Here is a 23,722-nt window from a genome sequence, read left to right as displayed (position 1 = left end):
TACTGTAGCTAAATATTGCAGTGTCTACACCTAACGGTAGCATTAACCTACACTTCTGCCTACACCTAAGCCTAAACCAGTAATCACCTGAAAAAAGAACAGACAAAAAAACAACACAATAAGATAGCACTATGTTTACATGCGTTTCTTAAAAAATAAAAATAGAATATTCATGCATTTGTGCCCGTATGTTGGGGTGGGGACCAGCTACCACCATTATTTTAGAAAAGTGACAATTTTTACCTTGTGGTGATATTTGGAGAATTTTCTCTGCAACAAAAGATAGATTTTGTTTTAAATTGGGCCTATGGAGGTTACATTTAGTGTTAGGTGTAGGTATAATTTATTTAGTTACAGTAATATAGAAGTCAAAGAAAATACTCCACTAGAATAGGATTACTAGTGTGTGTGTGTGTGTGTGTGTGTGTGTGTGTGTGTTTCTGTGTCCAGGCTAGCAAACGAGAGCAAGCAAGACAAAGAATGTGTTTTACTGAGTAAGCGGTAGGAGAGAGGCCAACACAAGTAGGGTCTGTCTGAATAGCTTCAGATAATATTTGCTTAAAGTGCTGTGTGTGTTTGTGTTTGTGTGTGTGTGTGTGTGTGTGTGTGTGTGCGTGCGTGCGTGCGTGCGCGTGCGTGAGTGTGTGTGTGTGTGTGTGTGTGTGTGTGCGTGCGTGCCTACTGGAATGAAGTAGACGTTTGTCATATTATCAAAGCTAACACACACTCAGTTACATGTAGGTCGTGCCACGTGTGATCTACAAAACCTACAAACTGACAACCTATTCATAACCTATAGACATACAGCATATTTATCTCACTCTGTAACAAAACGCACACACACACACACACACACACACACACACACACACACACACACACACACACACACACACAAAGAGAGCAACATGAAATCGAATTATTTGTTTACACTTATATTATATTCTGATATTAAGGGATTAGTGGTAAATCAACATTAATGTAAACAAAGCTACTGCAATAGTATTAAAAGAGAAGCAATTACATTTGACAGGTCTGGAATGTCCTTTTTCTTCTGCCCCCTGCTGTTTTCTCTGGGTAAGATAGCACGAAATATGATTGCGTACAAATCTGCAAACACCGTTGGCCAGGTGTAGCCTACTCACTGTGTGTGCCAGCTTTTAAGACCTATTGAGCTAAATTCTATCTCCTCTCACTCATGTTATGTATGAGACTGTGTGCAAGCTTAATCATGCTGTTACAAGCACAGTGCACATAACAACACCTCAAACATTTTAGAGGTCATCCCAAAAAAAGTTCAATGCGACAGATCTGTTATAAGTTACATGTTAAACAGTTCATTAGCCAGTTTTAAGCATAATATGAGCATAATCTTGTATGCTATAAATCCAGAAGGTGCCGCTGGGCATGATCTTATTTGTCCTGTAGCCCTAAACCCAACCTCTAACCTATCACATTCTCTAATCTAACACAGAACAACACACTAATCCAACATGAAACACCCAGGTATCTTCACACACTGAATTCTGGCTCAATTTCACCCACATAGGAGGTGTTGTATCAGGTATGACTACACTTGATAGACCTTCTGCAGCAAAAGCTACTTGGCTTGCTCTGAGCTGAATAGGCAGTGTTGCAATTACATTAACATTGATTGGTGTGCTCATCCAATTTTTGGTGGATTCCAGACATAAGTAGATGGGGTGGTGGCATTCCAAAAGTATCATACGATTACTTAAAAAGCAGTATTGAATACGTGTGGGAAATAAAATATTTTTATGCTCAACTTAAAAGGTTATGGTAAAAATGCTTTTATTCTAGTATTTTTATTGGGGGAAGTAACATTACATCACGTAAAACCAGTATGCACTTTTTTTTTTACTCCTACAGCAGTAAACCTCCAGTACTTCATCAACCATCACTTTGTCTGGTTCCTCTGAAGGTTTCTTCCTTTTCTATCTCAGGGAGTTTTTCCTTGCCACAGTCACCACCGGCTTGCTCACCAGGGACAAACTTACACTTATAAAGTCTTATATTCATTTTCATCACCACATTATCTGTGTAAATCTGCTTTGAGACAATGTTCATTGTTAAAAGTGCTATACAAATAAAAATTTATTGAATTGAATCACCTCAATATGCATGTCAAGGAGCTTTTAAACAGAAAGACGAAAAGTGTATGGCTCCAGTTGATTCTAGGTGACACATTATAAATGTGGAATCATAAGTACTAACAAAATGTCCATTTAGATATGAAACAGTGCAGTTTTAATTTTAGCATTTTAAAGTTTTAAGTGGCAGCAAATATGTCTGGAGATAGTATTTCTAAGAATCTGATTACTTGAAAACCATAACCACCTGCAGGTACATCTCCTCCAGTTGGAGATCAGACATCTGATGATGAAATAGTTGGCTGGTTTATTGATGCAGTTCTCATTAAAAGCTATTTCAGGTGATCACTTGATAAACAACTAACTTTCCAAGTTTGAACAATGTAGCTAGCTATATATCACTTACATTCATTTATAATATATACCATTAATAGTTTGATCACATTTGCTGTCTGGGTTTGACGATGAAACCATGGAATGATCATTTTGTTTAATGAATATCAGAAAACATTACCTAACTCATATAATCAGCTGTGCTGTACGTGCATTAAGTTAGCTACCTGAAAAAAAAATAATAATTGTATGAAACCTGATTCAATCCTGAACCCAACCCCATTCCCCATCTGGATGTGGACGTGGATGTATGAGAAACTATAACATCTCAGATGACCTGACTCTGAATGACACACACATAGTACGATCTGACCTGCAAATAACTACTGAAGCTTTAAAATGGTCTATTTGTTATATTTACCAAAATAAACAACAAACCGAAGACCATTTTGTGAATAAATTAACAGGTTAAATAAAATATTCGTTCATAAATTTGAGGGTATTTATACTATAATGTGAGCACTAAGTGTAAATTGTAGTTGTATACATTTTATGATAGAACTGTGTGATTCTTAAATAGACGTGCGAGTGTATACATGCTGGGAGCATGATCAAAACAACCAGACGCGTGCGTTTTTCCCGCATAAATGACGTCACGGCGGCGTTCGCCAATGACCTATTAGAACAGGAGTGCATAAACTGTAGGCTGGATTTTACGGGACTGAAGACCTCCGAAGGTGTGAAGCCGGACAGCGTTTCGCGTTTACTTGAATTTCAGGAACGTGTTTGAACATTAATGGTGCGCTGCAGACCTTGCGATTTGAGCTCGAGCGCGAGCGGAAATGTAGTCAGGGGCAGTTGCTCGTGAGGCGGAAGTGAGGTTATAGCGCAGCAGCGGCGGCAGCAGCAGCAGCGGTCTGCTTCTCCGTCCATGTTATTATTGTTATTTTGACTGGGATGTTTGGCGGCGGACGGCGCGGACGGCGCTCAGTCCCGGACTGCTCCGGTTTTCTATACACGCACACGCGGCTCTCCGTCCTCTAAGACACATTTCGGAAAAGAGCAAATACAAATAATAATAATAAAAAAAAATTAAAAGGGAAAAAAAAAATCGGCGCTCCGTATTATTGCTGACATCGCGGCGGAGATGAACAGCATCACCAAGGGCAGATTCGAGGTAAACGCAGATTAGCCATGATTGTCAGGCCACTTTCGGGCTGTTTTAATGTGCGTGAAGAAACACAGAATGGGCGGCACCGTGTGCGTGTGCGCCTGATCGACCGTGTGCGTGCATGTGAGGGCGTGTGTTTGTGGGCACCATTTGCGCGCGCGAGCCTGCGTGGTTTCAGACCCGAGTGGAGCTCATGATGGTGTCATGATGACCACACGGTTGTTTCCGGTCGGTAATCCGATCGCTTTACGGCACCGAGCTGAGCTCTCGGGCCTGAATCCGTTTAGCTGGGCTGTCTCGCGCTCACGGCGCAGAGCTGAGAGTCTGCGCGTGCACAAAAGACTACGGCGCACTGCTGTGTCAAAGATTGGGTCGAAACAGTACCCCGCTTCTGAGTGTTTGTAGCATGAGGAGGTATGGAGCACTATTTGGGTGGGTTAGAGCTTAATCACAAACGACTACATCTGCGAGATATAATGCACTCTTGATGATGCGTAAATTGTTATTTAAAGCCTCACTGTAAAGAGAAATGTGGTCATAAGTCTACTCTTTGGTCCATACCTAGTGTCGCATACAGTCGATTGCAAAGATCTCGGTCCCCTATGTTTTCCGGATCTCTGTGGCTTCTGTGGCCTCATACATTATGACTGTCACTTACTGCGTTTTGGTTTGTGTTCAAGACGCAGTAACATTTCTGTGCAAACCGATTTATCGCTGCATCATTAATTTTCTTTAGCCTTTTAATTTTTATTTACACTGCAGTGTACAGTGTTATTTTTTACTTACAGTGCCATAGTCTCTAATTCTATCCATAGTACTCTATTCCTTTAAAATAATATTTTAATTTATATGCAATGATTGAATGGATAACCAGGGCTTAGGTTCCTTGTATGCGCTTATATACTTGGTCAATGAAACCTAAATATGAATTCCAGGGTGTAAATGATTAGGTGGGGTATATCCTGCAAGATAACAATCCAAAACCTCAGGAAAAAATAAACCAACAGAAAAATCATAACAATGCAGTGCTTCCACGTATCAGTACTGTACTGTGAAAATATCAGGTCTCTATTTTAAGTAGATAGTTGACTGTGGTTTCTTTTTTTTAAGTTAGGAATATTGAATAAATCCTGTGATGAGTGCAGGGTTCATGTTGTGCCGGTCAGCTTTGTATTAGTGTCTATGTAAAATCTAATCCAATACTTTTTTTAAATGATTCCAGATATCAATATCCAGCACCAGATTGGTGTCTCCCCAGGGGAAATGTTTTGAAATAAATCAAAAGAAGTCAGAATTTTGCCTTGATGTTGTCTGTCTTTTTTTTTAAGTCAGCTACAAAAATCCTTGCATCTCTGGAGCTCTCTGGTTATAAAGCAACATAACTAGGTTTTAGGATGTTCCATAAAATCGAATTATAAGATATTAAAAAACAGGATATGGATAACTGCTAAAATAAAGAGATTCTTTCCCCCTACCATGTTAGTCTCTAGAACTAATTGGAAAAAGGCAAACAATGAGTTGTCATGAATGATATGACTGAGATCAGTTGAAAAAATACACTAAATTTGCACAAACTGTTGGACACAGTTATAAAGGCAATTGGTGGCCGTCCAAGTTGGTTGAAAATATTTTTATATTTTATTTAGACTATTTTTTATTTTATTTTTATTTTTATTATAATATGCACTACCATTTGTGATAACCTGAGATATTGAATAAACTGTAGGATCAGTGGAAACCTACACTTGAATGTATTTATCATGTCTTCATTTTTCCCCAGCGATATGCACAGTTTTCTACTGCACTGTAGTTTTGTACGCACAGTATATCAGATTAGTGGTGGGATTATTTTAAATCTTTATGTTGATACCTTGTTTTTCTGGGACTGAACATGTATAGTAGCTAAATATAGTCAAACTGCAGCCCATGTCCAGGTGTGTACTCGTGTAAGAGATCTTTGGTGAGTTTGGCTAAGGGCTGGTCTGGCAAACTTTTGTGTTTGATATTTGCATTCATGATTAATGGTCGCTCGCTCGCTCTCCTTATACTTTCCCTCAGGTGTTCTCAAGCAGCGATGAAGCCCCGATCAACAAAAAGCTTCCCAAAGAGCTTCTGCTCAGGTAAGTTTAAGCCTACAACCCCGTCCACAGCCTGACTTGTACTAGACATTGTATTTGCTATTGATTAACGCATATTATCATTGTTACTTTTTACCACAGGATTTTCTCCTACCTAGATGTGGTTACGCTGTGTAGGTGTGCCCAAGTATCCAAGGTATGTCCCACATTAAGGTGTGTCTCCTTAGTTTAAAATGGCATGTCCTTGAGATATTAAGAGAACCTGTTCGGGGGTTTTTTGTTTGTTTGTTTGTTTTTCTGAAAATGTATAGGCATGGAATGTTCTAGCACTGGATGGAAGCAACTGGCAGAAGATAGATCTCTTCAACTTCCAAACTGATGTAGAGGTGAAAGCCATAAGTTATTATTTGAAGTGTAGCTGGAGTGTATGTGTTTGCAAGGCATGGTGTGAATATTTGTGTGTATGCATGGGAAAATGGTTGTGGTTGTGTGTGTGTGTGTGTGTGGGCATTGATTTATTGCGGTGCTGTGTGTGTGTTTGTGTGGGTATAGGATTTGTACTGGGTCAGGTGGCTTTGTTGCTGACTCCATAGATCATCCTGCCTTCAATGATCTCTCACTCATTTCTTCTGGGTTTTTTTCTTCTTTGTTTCTGTCTCTCTTTTTAGGGTCGTGTGGTGGAGAACATTTCAAAGAGATGTGGTGGCTTTCTGAGACAGCTGAGTTTGAGAGGTTGTCTCAGTGTAGGCGATGCCTCTATGAAGTGAGTTCCACTCACAATCACAATTTGCATTACTTAGCACCTAAACCATTCATCTGTGAATTGTAATCTTCATGTTCAGATTTCTTTGTTGTAATTGCATTTCTGTAATTGCTGACTGTTTAGAATATATTGAAAGAATCTTTATATTAGGTTTGCAGGTCTGCCAGCCTTTGGGTTTATTGCTTCGGAGCTCTGTATTTTATGCTCTGTGAGGAAACTACTATGGAAATATCAGGCAAAAAGTATTGTAGCTTAGGCATTTTGAACTTTTGTTTTTTTACCAGTTTCCTAGGTTAAAATCTTCTTTCATTGTAGCTAACATTTTTAGCATTTAATAGAATTAAAATGATTGTTTTCCAAATCTCTTGTGGGTTTTTTTCGTAGGACCTTTGCACAGAATTGTCGTAACATAGAACATCTGAATCTGAATGGCTGCACTAAGATCACAGATTCAACCTGCGTCAGCCTCAGCAAGTTCTGCTCCAAACTCCGCCACTTTGACCTCACGTCCTGTGTGTCGATTACCAACCATGCACTCAAGGCATTAAGGTCAGTTACTGAATTTTAAAAATGTCTACCAGGGGAACAGAAGAATGGGCTGAGAGGACATTTTAGATAAAAACCTGTTTTATGGATGCAATTAAATGCTAAATTATAACTTATTTGGCCTCTGCTTTTTATTTAGCTATTGTCTATAAGGAGTATTTGTTTCATTATATGAAGAGAGCTTGTTATATTTGTGTACGACAGTGTGTTTTTGTGATTGCTATAGCAAAAATGGAATATTAATAACCTGAGAAGTCCCATTGTTGGTTCTCCTTATAATATAAAAAATAAATCTTATAGTTTGTATTTTTGAGTATTTTATTGTACGTTTCTTGAGAATATCTACCATAAAACATATTTTATTAATATAATAATAAAGTAAAATGTTCCTGTTAGAGTTCTGATATTTAGTGCACTATTTCAGAAGCCTACTGAAAGAGCTGAGAGATAAATAAAGATAGTCACCCTGTGTAAAATTGTAATCCAATAAAGTCTTGCATCCTACCAATGTAAAACTCTGTTAACAGTAGAGGTTTATGGGGAATTAATTCTATCTGATGGCATTGTTATACAAAATCTCCCATTCACATTCCCAACACATTTCAAAAGCGGTGTCTGAAGCTTCTTCAGGCGTAACATGGTGAAAACCTACAAAACCCAGAAGTCTACAGTTAAATCAGGTCTTCCTCCTTCCCAAGTGGTGTTCTGTAATTCCTTATGGATGGTGGAAACATCCACCTGTGCACACAGTGCAAAAGATCAATAGGAACTAAAAGGCTAAAATATTTTGGGTTTTTTGCAGGATTTTTAGAATACGTTCACAATTCACTTTCTCATTAATCACAAGTTTGCAACTTATGCCAATCACACAATTACTGGATTGATAATTCTGCAGTGCAAAAACAATGACATCCTTTTGAAGTAAAAATATATTTGTCAGCCATTCCGGATTATTAGATTACAAAAAACTAGAGATTATTTAGCAAAATTACCTTTACCTAATATAAAACGTCTACAAAATACTATAAAAATCAACTATTAACTATATTAAAGATAAATGTTCGTCATCCATTAATGGTGAATATGTTTGAGTCAACTTAATATCTGATTCTGTGTTTTTATTACCCTGCCCTTTATATTTTTTTCGATCCTGTTGTTTTGCTCTGTAATTTGCTGTGTTTGTTTGCGGTGGAGAGCTTTGGGATAAATGCAAACCAACATTTGTTAAATTAATCACCAAAACATCTTGCTACAAACTCTTTCTATCAAAAAACTTCCACGGGACATTATGTATAATCTGAGCCAACGCTCTACTCTAATGGTACACTGCACTGCCCCTTTATTTAATTAACTCTTAACTCCACGACTCCTTCATTAAGACTGAACTTTTCAAGCTAGAGGAATTAAGAGGATCTGGTTATTTAAATGTCTTTTGAGAATAATTTTGTTAATGTCTTTCATGGCTTTTTTTAAATAAATAAGAGTAATTCCATTCCCCATGTTCCTAACCTTTGCAAAGTTATTACAGGAATCTTACAAGCAGGGTTTAGCCTTAGGTGAGGCTCAGGTGAATTTTTAAACAAAACTGATTGCTAAAGCACAATTATTAACCCCTGCTATGCCTGACTTAGTTTATATGTGGGACAGTTTTTTAACTTGTAGACAACACTAGGACTGCTTATATACATAAAGCATACAGTGCTGAACTGACTAATGCTAATTTACTACATTTCATCATATACAGTGTTACAATATACAGTTTTTGCAATGTGCCTTAAATAAATCCTGGAAGCTTATTGTGCTCTTTGATATAGAAATGAAACTTGATATTAAATTGAAATACAGTAATATCTCGCTTTACCGCGGTTCGAATCTCAACCTCAACCCCTGGTTTATTGCGGAATTGCATTTGCCACATAACTAATTTGTTTTGCTGATTTTCCCAGTCTCTCACAGAGAGCACGATAGACCAGAAAACTTATAGGGAATTGTTTTTATTGAGTTTTATGTTGAAATAATTAAATTTATGAATACAAATATAATTATTAATTATAAAATGAAGAAAAAGGTTTATACGTGTGCAATAAATATAATTTTTTTTATTATAGTGAGTTGATTGATTGTGAGTAGGGAACGGTTTAAGATTGTATAATTTGGAAAGGTCAGCACTTATGACTTTTGCCGCTTGTCTGTAAATCAGCATTGAAATGAAATGTAACTGATAAACCAAATTGAAGGAAATAAAAGAAAACAGTCACCAACTGTGGACCGGGGTAAAAAATACTGTAATAGAGACAATAAATCTAATAAACTGTCTGTGGTTCAGCAATACGAAGCAAAAATATGTTTAAAATGAAGCAAATGACTTGTGTTCCTCTGTTGCGTATTTATGCAAGGTATAAAGCTGAAGGCAGCTCATCAGAGCAGAAACTACAGATCCAAAGGGAGTCAGAAAGGGAAGTTTGGTATGATTAGTGAAGTGATGACACAGCAGATAATTCAATGATGAAATCAGAATGTTTAAAGTCAAACGAACAAAAAAAGAGAAGTATACATTAATATTCCCCATTTGAAGTTCAAAACATAATAGGTCGTGTCTTTGTTCAGATTAGAGGTGTGTATGGAACAGATATTTTTGGGTGTCTGATGTGTAGCATGGAAGAGAGTGGAAGGCCATGTTTATTAACTGTTGGCTTGTGCAGGATTTACCATGTTTATTCTTTTTTAAATTGATCTGATCAGGGCCACTGACACTATATTTATATTTTATATGAATGGAATCTATAATAAAGACCTATGCACACCTCTTTTTTAGCGTGCATGGCAAAAGTCAAAAGTGCTAATGTGGCACGTTGCTGTGAAATAAAACATGATCGCTTTAAATCACATCAGATCATGGGGATGAAATCATGTCTTATTTAAAGCCAAAAAATAATTGTTAATGGTTAAGCGTAGAAAAGTTCACTCTTGTTGCAATTTAGTAGTGTTTAGCTTTTGAAGCTTTTTTTTTTTTAATAAAAAAAATATCCTTATCCTCATTTAATATCCTTAGATATAATTTATATGCATATTTTTCAATAGTGGATTTTTTATTTATGTGCTTATTTGTTGTAATGAATTTACATATTCTTTTTAGATTTATAGAACAAAGAAAATACCTTCTTTGAACATTGTGGGATTTATCTCCCATATGCTTAACATTTGGTATCCTGCTAGTTCTTTTTTTATTTTTTTTATTTATTTTTTTTATATCTAGCCCCTGTTTCTTTATTCTGATTTGCATACATTCCTGATACAAGTGTGAATATGAGGTCAGACTTGAGGACCTATCTGCATGACTAAGATGATTAAGACATAGGCTGTAACAGATTTTCTATCTTACAGTGTGGGAAAGCAAGGCATTTAGATTCAGATCACATCCTATCTTTATTATAGACATGAACATTTCTTACACTATTTTTATGCATTAAAGAAAATCATTATAAATCATGTCTTTCCCATATTTGTTTAAAAGTCTAAAAGACAGAATAATTCCACTTAAAACATTAAAGGCCTGATTACAAACATAGTTGATGGTCTGGAAAATTTGAGATGGAAAACCACTCACCTGTTCCCGAGTGAATGTTTACTCAGTAAGCTACCCAGAGGAACATGATCCTAATTTTGATCACAGACTTATTTAACGGTTTAGGCATTGGAAAAAATGAGTTAAAGGATTGAAGTTGTGTGAGTACGTTTTTGTGAATGTTTTACAAAAGACCAACAGTAATAATAGGTGAGTACAAAATCCAATCTACAGAAAAAAGCAGGCAAGGCCATCACTGTGACAGGAATGTCTTAAGCTACAAATGAATAGAAATTGTGACTCAGAAATATGCACTAATTAAGAGACTTAGCAAAGGACTGAGGCACGCTAGTGCATGTTTAAATCCAACGCCCGCTTTCTACAGGTTTTCAGCATTAGGGATTTGTGCAGATATTCTAATACTTGGATAACCGTTCAAGGCATCAGTATTCAAATACTGGAGTCAACATTCATGTATTTGATATGCGCTGTTGTTGGTTTTTTTTATTACACGAAATATTGCAAAAAGAGGCATGTCTGGCAATATTAATCAAGTACTTTGAGAGAAAGAATCTTCAATTGCAATGGGAAAATGCTACTTGATTTTGCCATGTTAAAGACAATAATATTTAATGATTTAATATACTTTTCTTAGGCTGATAATGTATTAGATAAAAGTCTATCATGTGTTGGTTTGTAAGACCAGAAACTGCTCTATGGGTAAATAGTAAGAAGTCAATAAAAATGATAAAAACAGTAGGACATATTTGTCTCTTTGACATCAAAAGCTGTATTATACTGCAGGAGCCTGCAGGTACAGCAAAGTAATGCAGCCTAGATTCTGAGATATATGAGCTGATGTATCCTTCTCAGTGTTTATTTGTGTGCTAGCTACATTTCAGCACAAATGTGTTTAGGTTCAAAGTTGCTCCCATTTAAATCCTGGTCTATTTTAATGTTCGTACACCTATATAAAGAAAACTGAACCTATCTCCACATTTAAAAACAATCCATGTAAATTTTTTTTGTCAGAAATGGTCTGACAGAAATCTTTACAGAAATCCAGATGTAGATTTAGTGTCCTAATGAGCAAGACAGAGGAAATGATATGTTATACATTTAAGAGGTACCAGACTCTGTCTTATTTTGGGTGACACCAGAGGATGAGAATTGGGCATAAACTATTTGGGAAGATCAAATCTTCAAAAACTTTTTATCCTTTTGGGACTATACACAACAGCAGAAAGTGAGTCACAAATGCAGAAACTCCAAGCAGAAGTAGAACATCAGGATGAATCAGGCAGGTCCTGAGGGTGAATCGAGCAACATCAGTAAAGGTGTGTTATGTCAGGCAGCAGTACACATACAAAGGACAGATTGTTGAGTAGGATCTTACTCGACAGTGGTTTAAAATAGTTTATGTTGTGATCAGAGTGCAAGCAGTGTCTCTGGCAGGTCTGGCTCTGACACCATAACTAAATAGCAGAGCCAGAATGTAACTCAGACATAACTGCAGATAAAGGACAAATAAAGGGATAAAGTGAGGAGTTACTTCATTGTCAGCAATCCTGGGAGCCTGCATGAGAGTAAGAGAAGGTAACATCAAAATCTCAGTTTACCATAATACTCTGTGCCCATGAAGACTACAAATGTGCACTTGTACTTATCCGAAACAGGGCATCATTAATGCTGATGGTTAAACCTTTTCAATTACTAATACTGTGAATCCTGCATATACTGCAGTCCAGACTTGCCTTGTCACATCTACTACTGAAACACAAGACTGATGTGTCCATTACTAAACCATTAACAAATAGACTGCCAAGTTAGGAAGGTAATATGTGCTATTTAAGAAAATTAAATGGACTCAGCAATAGATAAACCACACTGCACTGTTTAAACTACATATGACATTTTGCTTTATATGGGTTTTAATATAAAGCAGCCTTTGCATTGATTGTTATAGAGTTGGTAAACCATTACAGTTTTAATAATTTTTTCACCTGTTTTTGTGAAAGTCTTTACAGCACAGGATTAATTTAAAGGTTTTTTTTGGTGGTTTTTCTTCCCTTTGAGCATGTGAACCACTTTAGCTCTGCTTTAAAATAGCACCTTATAACAATGCCTGATCAGATCAGCATGGCAAGAAAAACCTGAATTAGTAATTATGAAATGAGCTGTCTTCTCCTTCTTCTTCTTCTTTCGGCTTCTCCCATTAGGGGTCGCCACAGTGGATCATCCGTCTCCATACCCCTCTGTCCTCTACATCTGCCTCTCTCAAACCAACTATCTGCATGTCTTCCTTCACCACATCCATAAACCTCCTCCTTGGCATTTCTCTTTTCCTCCTTTCTGGTGGCTCCATCCTCAGCATTCAAAATAAGCTGTAATTGTTTGAAATGTGTTTTCTATGCATTTATTCTTAATCTTATGCGTCTGTGTTAAGCAGATTACATGAACATGTAAAAATACTTTTTTCAGGTTTTATCAGATCTATATTGCTGAAAGACGAGAAACTTTCACAACTAGTGAAAATGGGTGATATTTACTGACTAAAATAATTTCTTTGGTGAATTAGTGTGCAATTGTTTATTGCTTTATGTCTCTCTATCGTTGTCCTTAAGATGTTAAGAATATATTAAAGTTCCAATAAGAATTACATAATTGTTGTGTTCTTTAGAGAAATCTTAGTAAGCTATTGGGGGGAGAGAGGGGTGTAGCTAAGCGTTAGTGTGGCATTGATGTAGTACAGTACCACATAGATTCTCTAAAAAAAAAAAAACTTAAAATCTGTATTATTCTTGGCCCAAATCATTGATTTGTGCATTTCAGTGAGGGCTGTCGCATGTTAGAGAATCTAAACCTATCCTGGTGTGATCAGATCACACGTGATGGCATCGAGGCACTCAGCCGTGGCTGTACCAGTCTCAAAGCACTGTTCCTCAGAGGCTGCACACAGGTACACAAACGCACACGCACACAAACATAGCACACTGTGTAATCCTCATTGCATGTGCATTTGCAGTCATATGAACCTCAAACAGTCACCATGGGCTGTGTAATAACACCTTCATAACATCTTCCACCTATGCACATATACTGAGGTTCACCTATGCACCTGTGATGCAGTTTTTGCAGTAATTCCCCATGAAACGTTTCACCATGTTCACGACAGGTTGGTGCCAGTTGTTTTTGACTCTGGTAGTTACATATGTAAAAATCATTCTGTTGCACATTATTGAAATGCAAAGAGTAACGCTGCACTGGAAGGTGCTCAAAGGTCAGCCTCACAGCACTGATAGTGACTAGGATCATTTTTAATAATAGGAAAAAGGTGCAAGATGATGCCCAGCTTGCAGCAGCTCCTTCATCTAGATGTAGGCCCATTAGGATAAGATTCCTTTGTTTTGGTTAGTAAGATACAATATGGTTTAGGCATCCGATTTGTCTATGGGGGAATGTCATATCAACCACCCACTGTTGTGTTTAGGCAAGGCAACACTCCTTTTCTTACTTGTTCTAGCAATTAAACAGCTGACCTGAAGATTGAATGGTTCTCTGGTCCAGATAACACTATAGATAACACTAAGCAATAGAGATTCTGCCGGATCATTGTTGCTGAAAGCTGCAGCATCAATAGACTGATCAACTTTGATATGATCTAATTCTGGTGTGCTTCATGCACATATAAAGAAAACTGATCACCAGAAAATACTACTCTTCAAGCCAACTTCACACAAAGCCTCACAGGAAAGATCTTTGTGACTCCAATACATAAGGGAGGTCCCCTGCATGTAGGCAGGTAGAGACCTCTAGCTCCTTTTTAAAAAGACAGCAATATGCCTATGAGACAAAATTATTATATATTATGCACTCCCTCGCCAAAAAAAAAAAAGGTTATGCTCGCTTCCACACAAACAGCTTGCAGTGTCTTGTAACAGAAAATGGTTAAAGTATGAGTTGTGTGTGAGCAGATGTGTGGGGGGTTTTTTTGTTTGTTTTTTTTTCCTTTTTCTTTTTCTTTTTCTTTTTCTTTTTTCAGTTGGATGATGCTGCACTGAAGCACCTCCAGAAGCACTGTCCTGAGCTCATGATAATCAACATGCAATCCTGCACAGTAAGGCTGATGTTAACTAACCTTTTGGGTGGGTGGTTGGGAGGCCCACAGGGTATCAGATTTACTGAATATAAATTAACTGATTTATATTCAGGTACACTAAATCTCTGCTGATTAAAAGATAAACATACAATATATAAATGCACATTTATACACCAAAAAGAATATCAGAGTACAGCAGGTCCATTCTGCTTTAATTTTGAGTTATAATAAAAACCATTGAAGGTAATAAATAACTTGTTCTTTGCTTTTTTTTTCATTGTGCAATATTCCATATTATCAAGCTCAAGTTATTTCTATAGCGCTTTTCCCCAAAGGACATTGTCTCAAAGCAGCTTTACAAAACTTAAGAATAAAAATGAATTATGTGTATATATCGCTGGTAAGCAGCCTGCGGCGACAGGGCAAGGAAAAACTTCCTTAGAAACCTTGAGAGGAACCAGACTCAAAAGTGGAACCCATCCTCATTTGGGTGATATCAAGAGTGTTGTTATAAATCTTAAAAACAATACAAAACACCAGGGAATGAGAACTATCATGAGTACCGGTATGTGTGATTATGAGTACTGTATTTTTCGGACTATAAGCCGCTACTTTTTTCCCATGTTTTGAACCCCGCGGCTTAAGACCAATGAAATTTCCGAACGGAAACGAAAAAACGCACTTCACCTGTGTTCTGAGCTGCACGGCTTCGGGAGAAAAAACTTCCACCGGTGGAGCACGACGATTACAAAAGATAAACTCTCGAGAGAAATACAGTGGTACCTTGACCTACGAGTTTAATTTAATTCGTGGACGAGCTCGTATCTTATTTTGCTCGCACATCAAATCAGTTTTCCATATTGAAAATACTTAAAATGGCATTAATCCGTTCCAACCCTCTAAATGACACCCCGTTTTTATGTTTCATGTTATTAAATTGGAAAATACGTTTCTAAATAACAAATCTTGTATAATAGAAAGAGAATGTAAAGATATAATAAGGTTTTATTCAGTGTATTTTCCTTGGAGATGAGACGACTTGAGCTAACGAAAACACCGGTGGGGTGTGTGTGTGTGTGTGTGTGGAGTGGGGTTAGAGGTGATAAGCGGAGGCGGAGGGAAAACTCGTTTTTTACTATCACTACGTATCCCTAAACTTTAAAATTTTACGACTTTTTCTTCTTTTCTGATCTTAATTTTTGTCACAATCTTCGCTTTCTGGCTTTGCTTCGCCATCCAGCAGCGGCGTCTCGAGCTCGTACCTCAATTTTTTGCTCGCAAAAAAAATCGACCGAGTGACCGCTCGTACCTCGGAAAACTTGTGCATTAATGCACTCGTAGGTCAAGGTACCACAGTAGTTGTGAAAGGAAGGAGGAAGACAGTGAACAATTATTTACTTGGTCGGCTATTGTTTAGATACAAGCCGTTGTAGCGTGTTGAGTCGGGGTGAAGGGAGAGCTCACTAAAACTCCAGTTGCAACAGAAATCATATAAGCACAGACAGGTTTCCAAAACTCGTGCTTTTTTATTTTTCTTGGCAACAGTGTTACGGGTTAGTCAAAGAAACTTAGAAATGAGCATCAGAAAATAATAATCCTCAGTCTCACACACACAGTAATACCGGAGGAAAGCTGTGGCATGCTATTCCTAAAATGCTCCTAATAAAAGCGCAACATATTGCATTTAGTGTCTTTAGTTTAAGCCTCTGTAAAGTTAATTAGTTTCAGTGTAGACACGGCTTATAGACAGGTGCGGCTTATTTATGTTAAAAATACAAATCTTTGTCAAATTCAGTGGGTGCGGCTTATATAAGGGTGCGCTTTATAGTCCGGAAATTACGGTAATGTCCTTTTTTATTGTCCTTTCTACAGTCTTGTACTGTCAGTTGATGAACCAGGAAAAAAAAAAGAAAGATATTTTAAGATTATAGATTCGCCAGAGCCTTCAAAAATTCGAAGAGGTCCAATGCCAAACTCTACATGAAGTGGGGTCCAAATGGCACTGGTACGTCTCTAGATGTTTGCGGGGTCGGCATCTACTTCTTTGAAGGTCCATAATCTTCGTTAGGTGGGACACAACTTGACCTGGTGCAGTCTCGGGATTCCTCAGGATGGGTAGAGAAGGAAAAGCAGTGAAGAGGATTATCCTGTAGAAATGTTCTATGTGTGGAGGTTTTATAGTGTTTAAATTCTTATTACAATATGACTGTCAAAGTACATTTCACACCCTTTTTTAAAGCCTTTTTAAGTTTCATATGTTCGGGTTAAATATTATCTTATACACATTGCTTCTTTTTTTTTTTTTTTTTTATACAAAATGTCCTGGTTCGGTTTTTGAATTAAAGTATAATCTCCATAGTAATAGAAATCTGTGCACTGTGAGCCTTATTACAAATAATAGTGTTACAGTTGTGCTGAGTACAGTAATCATACACATTTCACCAGCATGAGGAAAGCGGATTAAATTCTTAGCTGTGCTTAGAATGTAGGTTTTAAATCAATTGTGTATAAAGTATGACAACAGCATTCATTGCAGTGCACCATTTTAATTATTAGTTTTGGGCTAATACAAAGTAGATCTTTAATATTTGGCTGTCCTTATGTTTCAGCAGATAACAGACGAGGGTTTAGTGAGTTTGTGCCGCGGCTGTCACAAGCTGCAGATGGTGTGTGTGTCTGGCTGCAGCAACATTACAGATGCCTCCCTCACTGCACTCGGCCTCAACTGCCAGCGGCTAAAGTAAGGCTTTACACACGCTCATGCATTTTCGCCCACCATTCTTTTATATATATATATATATTTTTTTTATGTGTTCCTTTTTTTTCTTTTCTTTTTTTCTTTTTTTGGTTTGCTTTCTTTTTTTTGTGATTGGTTAGGATCCTGGAGGCTGCCCGCTGCTCTCATGTGACTGATGCTGGTTTTACTGTTCTGGCGAGAGTGAGTTGATTTAAGCCCATGCACACAAACACATATTAAGTCGTTGATGTTTGCTGCATAAACACCATGGCCCAATGAAATATTCAATTTCTTTTTGTTTTAATGTGGGTTCTACTGAATATACAGTTCTACACAATATCTTTTTTTTTTGCTGTTTTTCTTTTTTCAGAATTGTCATGATTTGGAGAAAATGGATTTAGAGGAATGTATTTTGGTGAGTTATATTAAGCAGTAGCAGCACAGAAATGTTACTGTGTTCTTGCTTGGTTCCTCATGTGTGACCATGTCAGATGTTGCAGTTGACATTTGGTGTATTTGTGTTTTTATTAATTCTATTAATAATTATACATTGTGTACTGTGTATCAATTTATTGAAATATTCCACACTCTCACTGTCCGTTATTGTTGGTATATGTTGGTTCACGGCGGTCGTTGTTATCGCTCATGCGTATCCCGGTACGTGTCTTCCCACCGGCACTCTCTCAACGGCTGCTCTTTTCTTCCCAAAGCCACGCTCCTACTAACACTACGAACACTAACACTAACTAACAGCAGAGATTCACCAGTATACAATACAACACCTGTAGCAGCTGTAAGGTTTGATTTTTCCGTCACTTTCGCGAGTTCTTCTGCGGCTGCACCGAGATAACCGACGTTAAATGGCAAAATTTTCCCCCCTTGTGCTCGAGATATCAGGGTTCGGCGACATAAAAAAGTTGACATAACCGATAAAAAATGCTTAGAAAAAGCGAGAATTTGGCGGTTCCACTTCAAAAACGTCGACTTTTCAGGGTTGTCGAGGTAACCGAGGGCGAGATAACCGGGTTCCACTGTATTACTTTTATTATTATCCATAATTTTTTATTATATTAAAGGCATCAAATCTATCCAAGCCACGTTTCACTGCTAACCATCAACACCTGTATTCTAGATGGTTACAACATGGGATTGCAGCATCTCAGTGTGGGTCTTTGTGTAAATATTGATACTGTAATTTTAATGTGCTAATGACTAAGTTCAGATGAGGGAAGGTTGAACCTGCCACCTCTGGCCATACATGATTATTTAATCTAATTGAAAGTAGGGAGGCAATCAATATATTAAAGACATCACATCATGACACCACCGCCACTAGCCTGGACTGTTGATGCAAGGCAGGCTTGGACCATGGATTCATGCTGTTGGTGCCAAATTCTAACTCTGCCATCTGTGAGCCTCAGCGGAAATCGAGATTCATTAGAGTAGGCTTTGTTTTTCCCATCTTCATCAGGCCGGTTTTTGTGAGTCTGTGCTCCTTGCAGCTTTAGCTTTCTGTTCTTGGAACCTGACATGATTTTCTGGTGCTGTAGCTCATCCACCTCAAGGTATGACATGTGCATTCTGAGAGACTTTTCTGCTCAGAAAATTTGTCACTAAGAAATGTTACATTTTAGAATTGATCAAGTGTGTACTCAGCATGACGAGCATTTAGTGAAAGTTATTGTCTCTCACTCCTTCCTATGTGTTCTGCCTCTGACATTATTGGCTGTGAACGTTTATTTCTGGGCTCTATAATGTGTAGAGCCAAAACAGTGTAATTTCTTTGTGTCATTCCATAAAATCTTGTGACTGAAACAATGCAATTCCTGCAGATTTTTTAGGTGTATCTGATAAACATTATTTTTAAATTGTATGTAATTATGTATGTATCTATGTACAGTGGTGTGAAAGTGTTTGCCCCCCCCTCCTGATTTTTTATTTTTTTGTGCATGTTTGTCACACTTTAATGTTTTTCAGAACTAATTTAAATATTAGTAAAAGATAACACAAGTGAACACAACATGCAGTTTTTAAATGAGGGTTTTTATTATTGAGCGAAAACAAAATCGAAAACTACATGGCCCCGTGTGAAAAAGTGTTTGCCCCGTGTTAAAACTGCGATTACTGCCACTCAGGTGTGATAAACCACAGTTTTGACAGGGGGGCAAACACTTTTTCGCAGGGCCATGTAGTTTTCGATTTTGTTTTCGCTCAATAATAAAAACCCTCATTTAAAAACTGCATGTTGTGTTCACTTGTGTTATCTTTTACTAATATTTAAATTAGTTTGATGTTCTGAAACATTAAAGTGTGACAAACATGCACAAAAAAAAGGAAATCAGAAAAGGGGCAAACACTTTTTCCACACCACTATATGTATATGTATAGTAAAAAAATATATATATATTTTGTATTTTTCTTTGACACTGCAGGTTACTGACAACACACTGGTTCAGCTTTCAATCCACTGCCCTCGGCTCCAGGCCCTGGTGAGTGCCTTCTGTGTTGAATGGGTGTTCATGCATGATAGAAGTAAAATGAAAAACTGTTTGTACGATTAATAATGAACGTTTCCTTTGTGTGTTGATGATCCTGCATGTCGCAGAGCCTCTCACATTGCGAGCTGATAACAGACGATGGGATCAGACACCTGAGCAGCAGTGTATGTGGTCAGGAGCGGCTGCAAGTGGTTGAGCTGGATAACTGCCCCTTGATCACAGACATCACTCTGGAGCACCTGAAGAGTTGCCAAAGGCTTGAACGCATTGAGCTCTACGACTGCCAGCAAGTCACTCGGGCAGGAATCAAACGTATTCGGGTGAGTCATCAACTGCTGCAACACCCACGCTATAACTCTTCAGCACATAAAACTGAAATGAGCTGGTATATTTCAGGTGGGACTTTTGTTTAATGTAATTAATTGTTTTACAATTTGGATTATTTATGTGTTCATCCATTCAGACTATTAATAATGTTATCTTACAAGTCTTAAAAGAAACCTAAAATGCAATTTGCAAATTATATGAATATAGAATATTGAATATAATAATTTATAAGACAACATTAGTGAATTTTTATATCTGAGGTCGGACAGATTTTCCTGTGAATAAGTTGTTACTATAGAAATAGATATAAAAGCTTGAAATGGCAAATTACTACTGACTATCTCGTACACAAAAGTATGTGGACATGTGTCAATCACACCAATTTGTGCATGCTGAATATCCCATTTCCAAAATTGACCCACATAGGGTTATAATGTTCAGTAGTAGACATACTTTTCACCATATAGCGTATGCCGTGTTGTTGTTTTTAACACAGTTTTTTCTTCTGTAGGCTCATCTTCCTGAGATTAAGGTCCATGCTTACTTTGCACCAGTCACACCTCCTCCCTCCGTGCATGGAGGGGGCCAACGTCTCTGCCGCTGCTGCGTAATACTCTGACAGTGGATGGGGGTCTCGGAAGCATGCATTGGAGATTCAGTCTGTCAGTCAAACTCTAAACAACCCCTTGCTCCTGCTGGCTACTCCTGCTAAACTCTACACACAGCGCGGCTGGGAAAGGCACAGTTGGACCAAAGAGGGTTTTCTGGCAGCAGGATGGAACTACACAAGTTATTGAAAAAATTCTATTTCAAAATACAAAGAATAATTACTATGTAAAATGTGACATTTTAAATGGAATCCACGAGAAGAAAGTGGGAAAAGCCACCTTGTAAAATATTTCACATTTGGATTTGTAGAAAACACATTTGTGGAAGTACGTAATGACATCGAACTACTGACTACAGAATCATGTCTGTGTGGGAGGGTCTGTGAGGGCTAAATGAGAACCAGGCAATGTTTACTTCTTGATCCACTGTTACCAATCTAAATGCATTACTTCCTCATGAAGGGAACCTTTATATCAACATGAATGATCAGCTGAACATGACAATTCAGTATTTGCAGTGGGACTTGTTAGAGACTTTTACAGTAACTGTTTCAGAGAATGTTAAAATATATACACAAAACATAACACTACAACCAAGCAACCTGTGTTCAACATGGGGTAAAGTGGTTTCTGTCAATGCTCAGCATTCATACAGAAATTGATTAAAAAAAAAAAAAAAAAACATTTTTATGAATCTTGCTATATCCAGTAAGACTGAGTTGGGAAGGTAAGGAAGAGGTGGAGTATATTTGCAGATAAATGAGGCTCATTCAGATTTTTAGGCTCTAGCAATGAAATGAAGGGATATTTGGAGTGACAATATTTTTAAAAGAGGTCTATTTACTGAAGACGTTTAAAGGACAAAGATAGAATTTTAATTTCCAAGTGCAATATTTCAAAGGCCAAGATCTGTTCAACTAACAAATTTTGTCTCAATCTCAATTCCTGCGAGTTGGTTACAGTATTATTTAACAGGATCCAGAATGTAAATTTTCTTTTAAAGAACACGTTTTGTTGTAATTTTTCAATTTGATTTCCCAAATGCACATGTATACCTTGCATAATGTACACTACTCTAGTTTCGAGCACTGAAAACCTGAATGCACCTTGGGCCTCATGTTACTAATGCAGATGACTGTTGAAATAATTGCCTAATCAATGATGATGGCTTTTGGGTGTGAGTGCCTTTTGATTTTTGCAATGCTGGAATGGGCATGGGGAAATCCAGCCTCAGAGATAAAAGACTCAGGGCTGTAATGTGATTCGTCAGATCTTTTCCTTTCCTGCTTCTTTGATTGTCAGCAGTGAAGAAAACAGGAACTACATATACATGTGATGGACCGCACACCGCAAGCAAACACTGCATCCATGTTTGGTGGGTTATTGTATTTGCTACTGAAGGATGAAGTGTGAAGTGTAATTGTGTGGAAATGTAAAGGAAAACCCTTTCCCTCATCTCTCATTCAAATTTCTGATAACCGTTTGGGGGAAAAAAAAAAAAAGCTACCTGACTGTCTTTGTGTTCTGGTGTAACTGTGACATTTCTTTAAATAAAAGATATGAGCAGTGTGTCAAATTTATTGTTGTTCATAATCACCTGTTAACAAAAACAAGTCTTTCATTTATTTAGCACTCTATTGCTGCTACAAAGTGATACTTTTTGAAGGGCCTTAACATTATTGGAACAGTAAGGGCAAATTGTTTTGAAATTGCTAAATGTACAGATGGTGGCATTCAACACATCTAGATGTAAATATCAAGAAATGGAATTCTGATCTTATATTGAATAATTTCAAACCCAAATGTCAGTGTATAGAAAAATCAAAGTACTGGTCTTGCCTTTCCAATATTTTTTGGGGGGGACATTTTTTTATTTTATTATTACAGAATATTCTTATTATAGAACGAGCTAAATTCAGACACAATTTAATAAAAAGTAAAACAATTGTATGGTTTTGTTGAGTCATGTTGATTTGTCATAAGTTATGGCATTTAGGGTGACGGCAAGTAACAATAATGTGTGTGCAAAAAGCAATGCATACAAATTAAGTGTTGCATGTTGGGGAAAGAAAAACAGGATACATTGAGTTTTCTGAAAAATAACCTGATTACAGTAAAAGGGATGTGCTGGAGAGAAGGGAAATGAAAGTCAGTAGGAGTAAGACAGAGTACATGTGTGTGAATGAGAGGGAGGGCAGTGGAGTGATGCGGTTGCAGGGAGAAGAGGTGAAGAAGGTGGAGGAGTTCAGGTCAACAGTGCAAAGTAATGGAGAGTGTGTTAGGGAAGTAAAGAAAAGAGTGCATGGCAGGGTGGAGTGGGTGGAGAAGAGTGGCAGGAGTGATTTGTGATAGAAGAGTGTCTGCAAGAGTGAAAGGGAAAGTTTATAGGACTGTGGTGAGACCTGCGATGTTTTATGGTTTAGAGACAGTGGCATTGAGTAAAAGACAGGAGGTGGAGCTGGAGGTAGCAGAGCTGAAGATGTTGAGGTTTTTGTTGGGAGTGATGAGGATGGACAGGATTACAAACTAGTTTATTAGAAGGACAGTGCATGTAGAACGTTTTGGAGACAAGGTGAGGGAGGCGAGATTGAGATGGTTTGGACACGTGTAGAGGAGGGACATGGGGTATATCAGTAGGAGAATGCTGAGGATGGAGCCACCAGGAAGGAGGAAAAGAGGAAGACCAAGGAGGAGGTTTTAGGATGTGTTGAGGACAGACATGCAGGAAGTTGGTTTGAAAGAGGCAGATGTAGAGAACAGGGTAGTATTGAGACGGATGATCCGCTGTGGCGACCCCTAATGGGAGCAGCCGAAAGTAGAAGAAGAAGAAGAAGAAGAAGAAGAAGAAGATTATATATTACATTACATCACATCATCATCTTTTAA

At 37.6% G+C, this 23,722-nt stretch overlaps 1 protein-coding gene across 2 annotated transcripts; it reads left to right on the top strand.

Annotated features, from left to right (window-relative positions):
* The first annotated feature begins 3,022 nt into the window (after window positions 1-3,022).
* On the top strand, window positions 3,023-22,412 carry fbxl2 (F-box and leucine-rich repeat protein 2). 2 transcript variants are annotated; one of them, XM_083524080.1, is made up of 14 exons: window positions 3,023-3,621; window positions 5,674-5,735; window positions 5,835-5,889; window positions 6,005-6,079; window positions 6,362-6,456; window positions 6,841-7,005; window positions 13,400-13,526; window positions 14,610-14,684; window positions 17,279-17,406; window positions 17,544-17,604; window positions 17,774-17,818; window positions 19,836-19,892; window positions 20,009-20,221; window positions 20,740-22,412. In XM_083524080.1, the coding sequence occupies exons 1-14, from the start codon at window positions 3,592-3,594 to the stop codon at window positions 20,845-20,847; spliced, it is 1,296 nt and encodes a 431-aa protein (XP_083380206.1). In that variant the 5' UTR covers window positions 3,023-3,591; the 3' UTR covers window positions 20,848-22,412. The 2 variants fall into 2 exon arrangements, with proteins under 2 accessions (XP_083380206.1, XP_083380205.1); XM_083524079.1 differs by having other exon boundaries at window positions 3,168-3,621; window positions 17,276-17,406.
* The last annotated feature ends 1,310 nt before the right edge of the window (window positions 22,413-23,722 follow it).

The sequence above is a fragment of the Silurus aristotelis genome (assembly GCF_946808225.1).
Source record: "Silurus aristotelis genome assembly, chromosome: 21".
In the NCBI taxonomy this organism is placed as follows: Eukaryota; Metazoa; Chordata; class Actinopteri; order Siluriformes; family Siluridae; genus Silurus; species Silurus aristotelis.
This window is presented reverse-complemented; position numbering and strand designations above follow the sequence as displayed.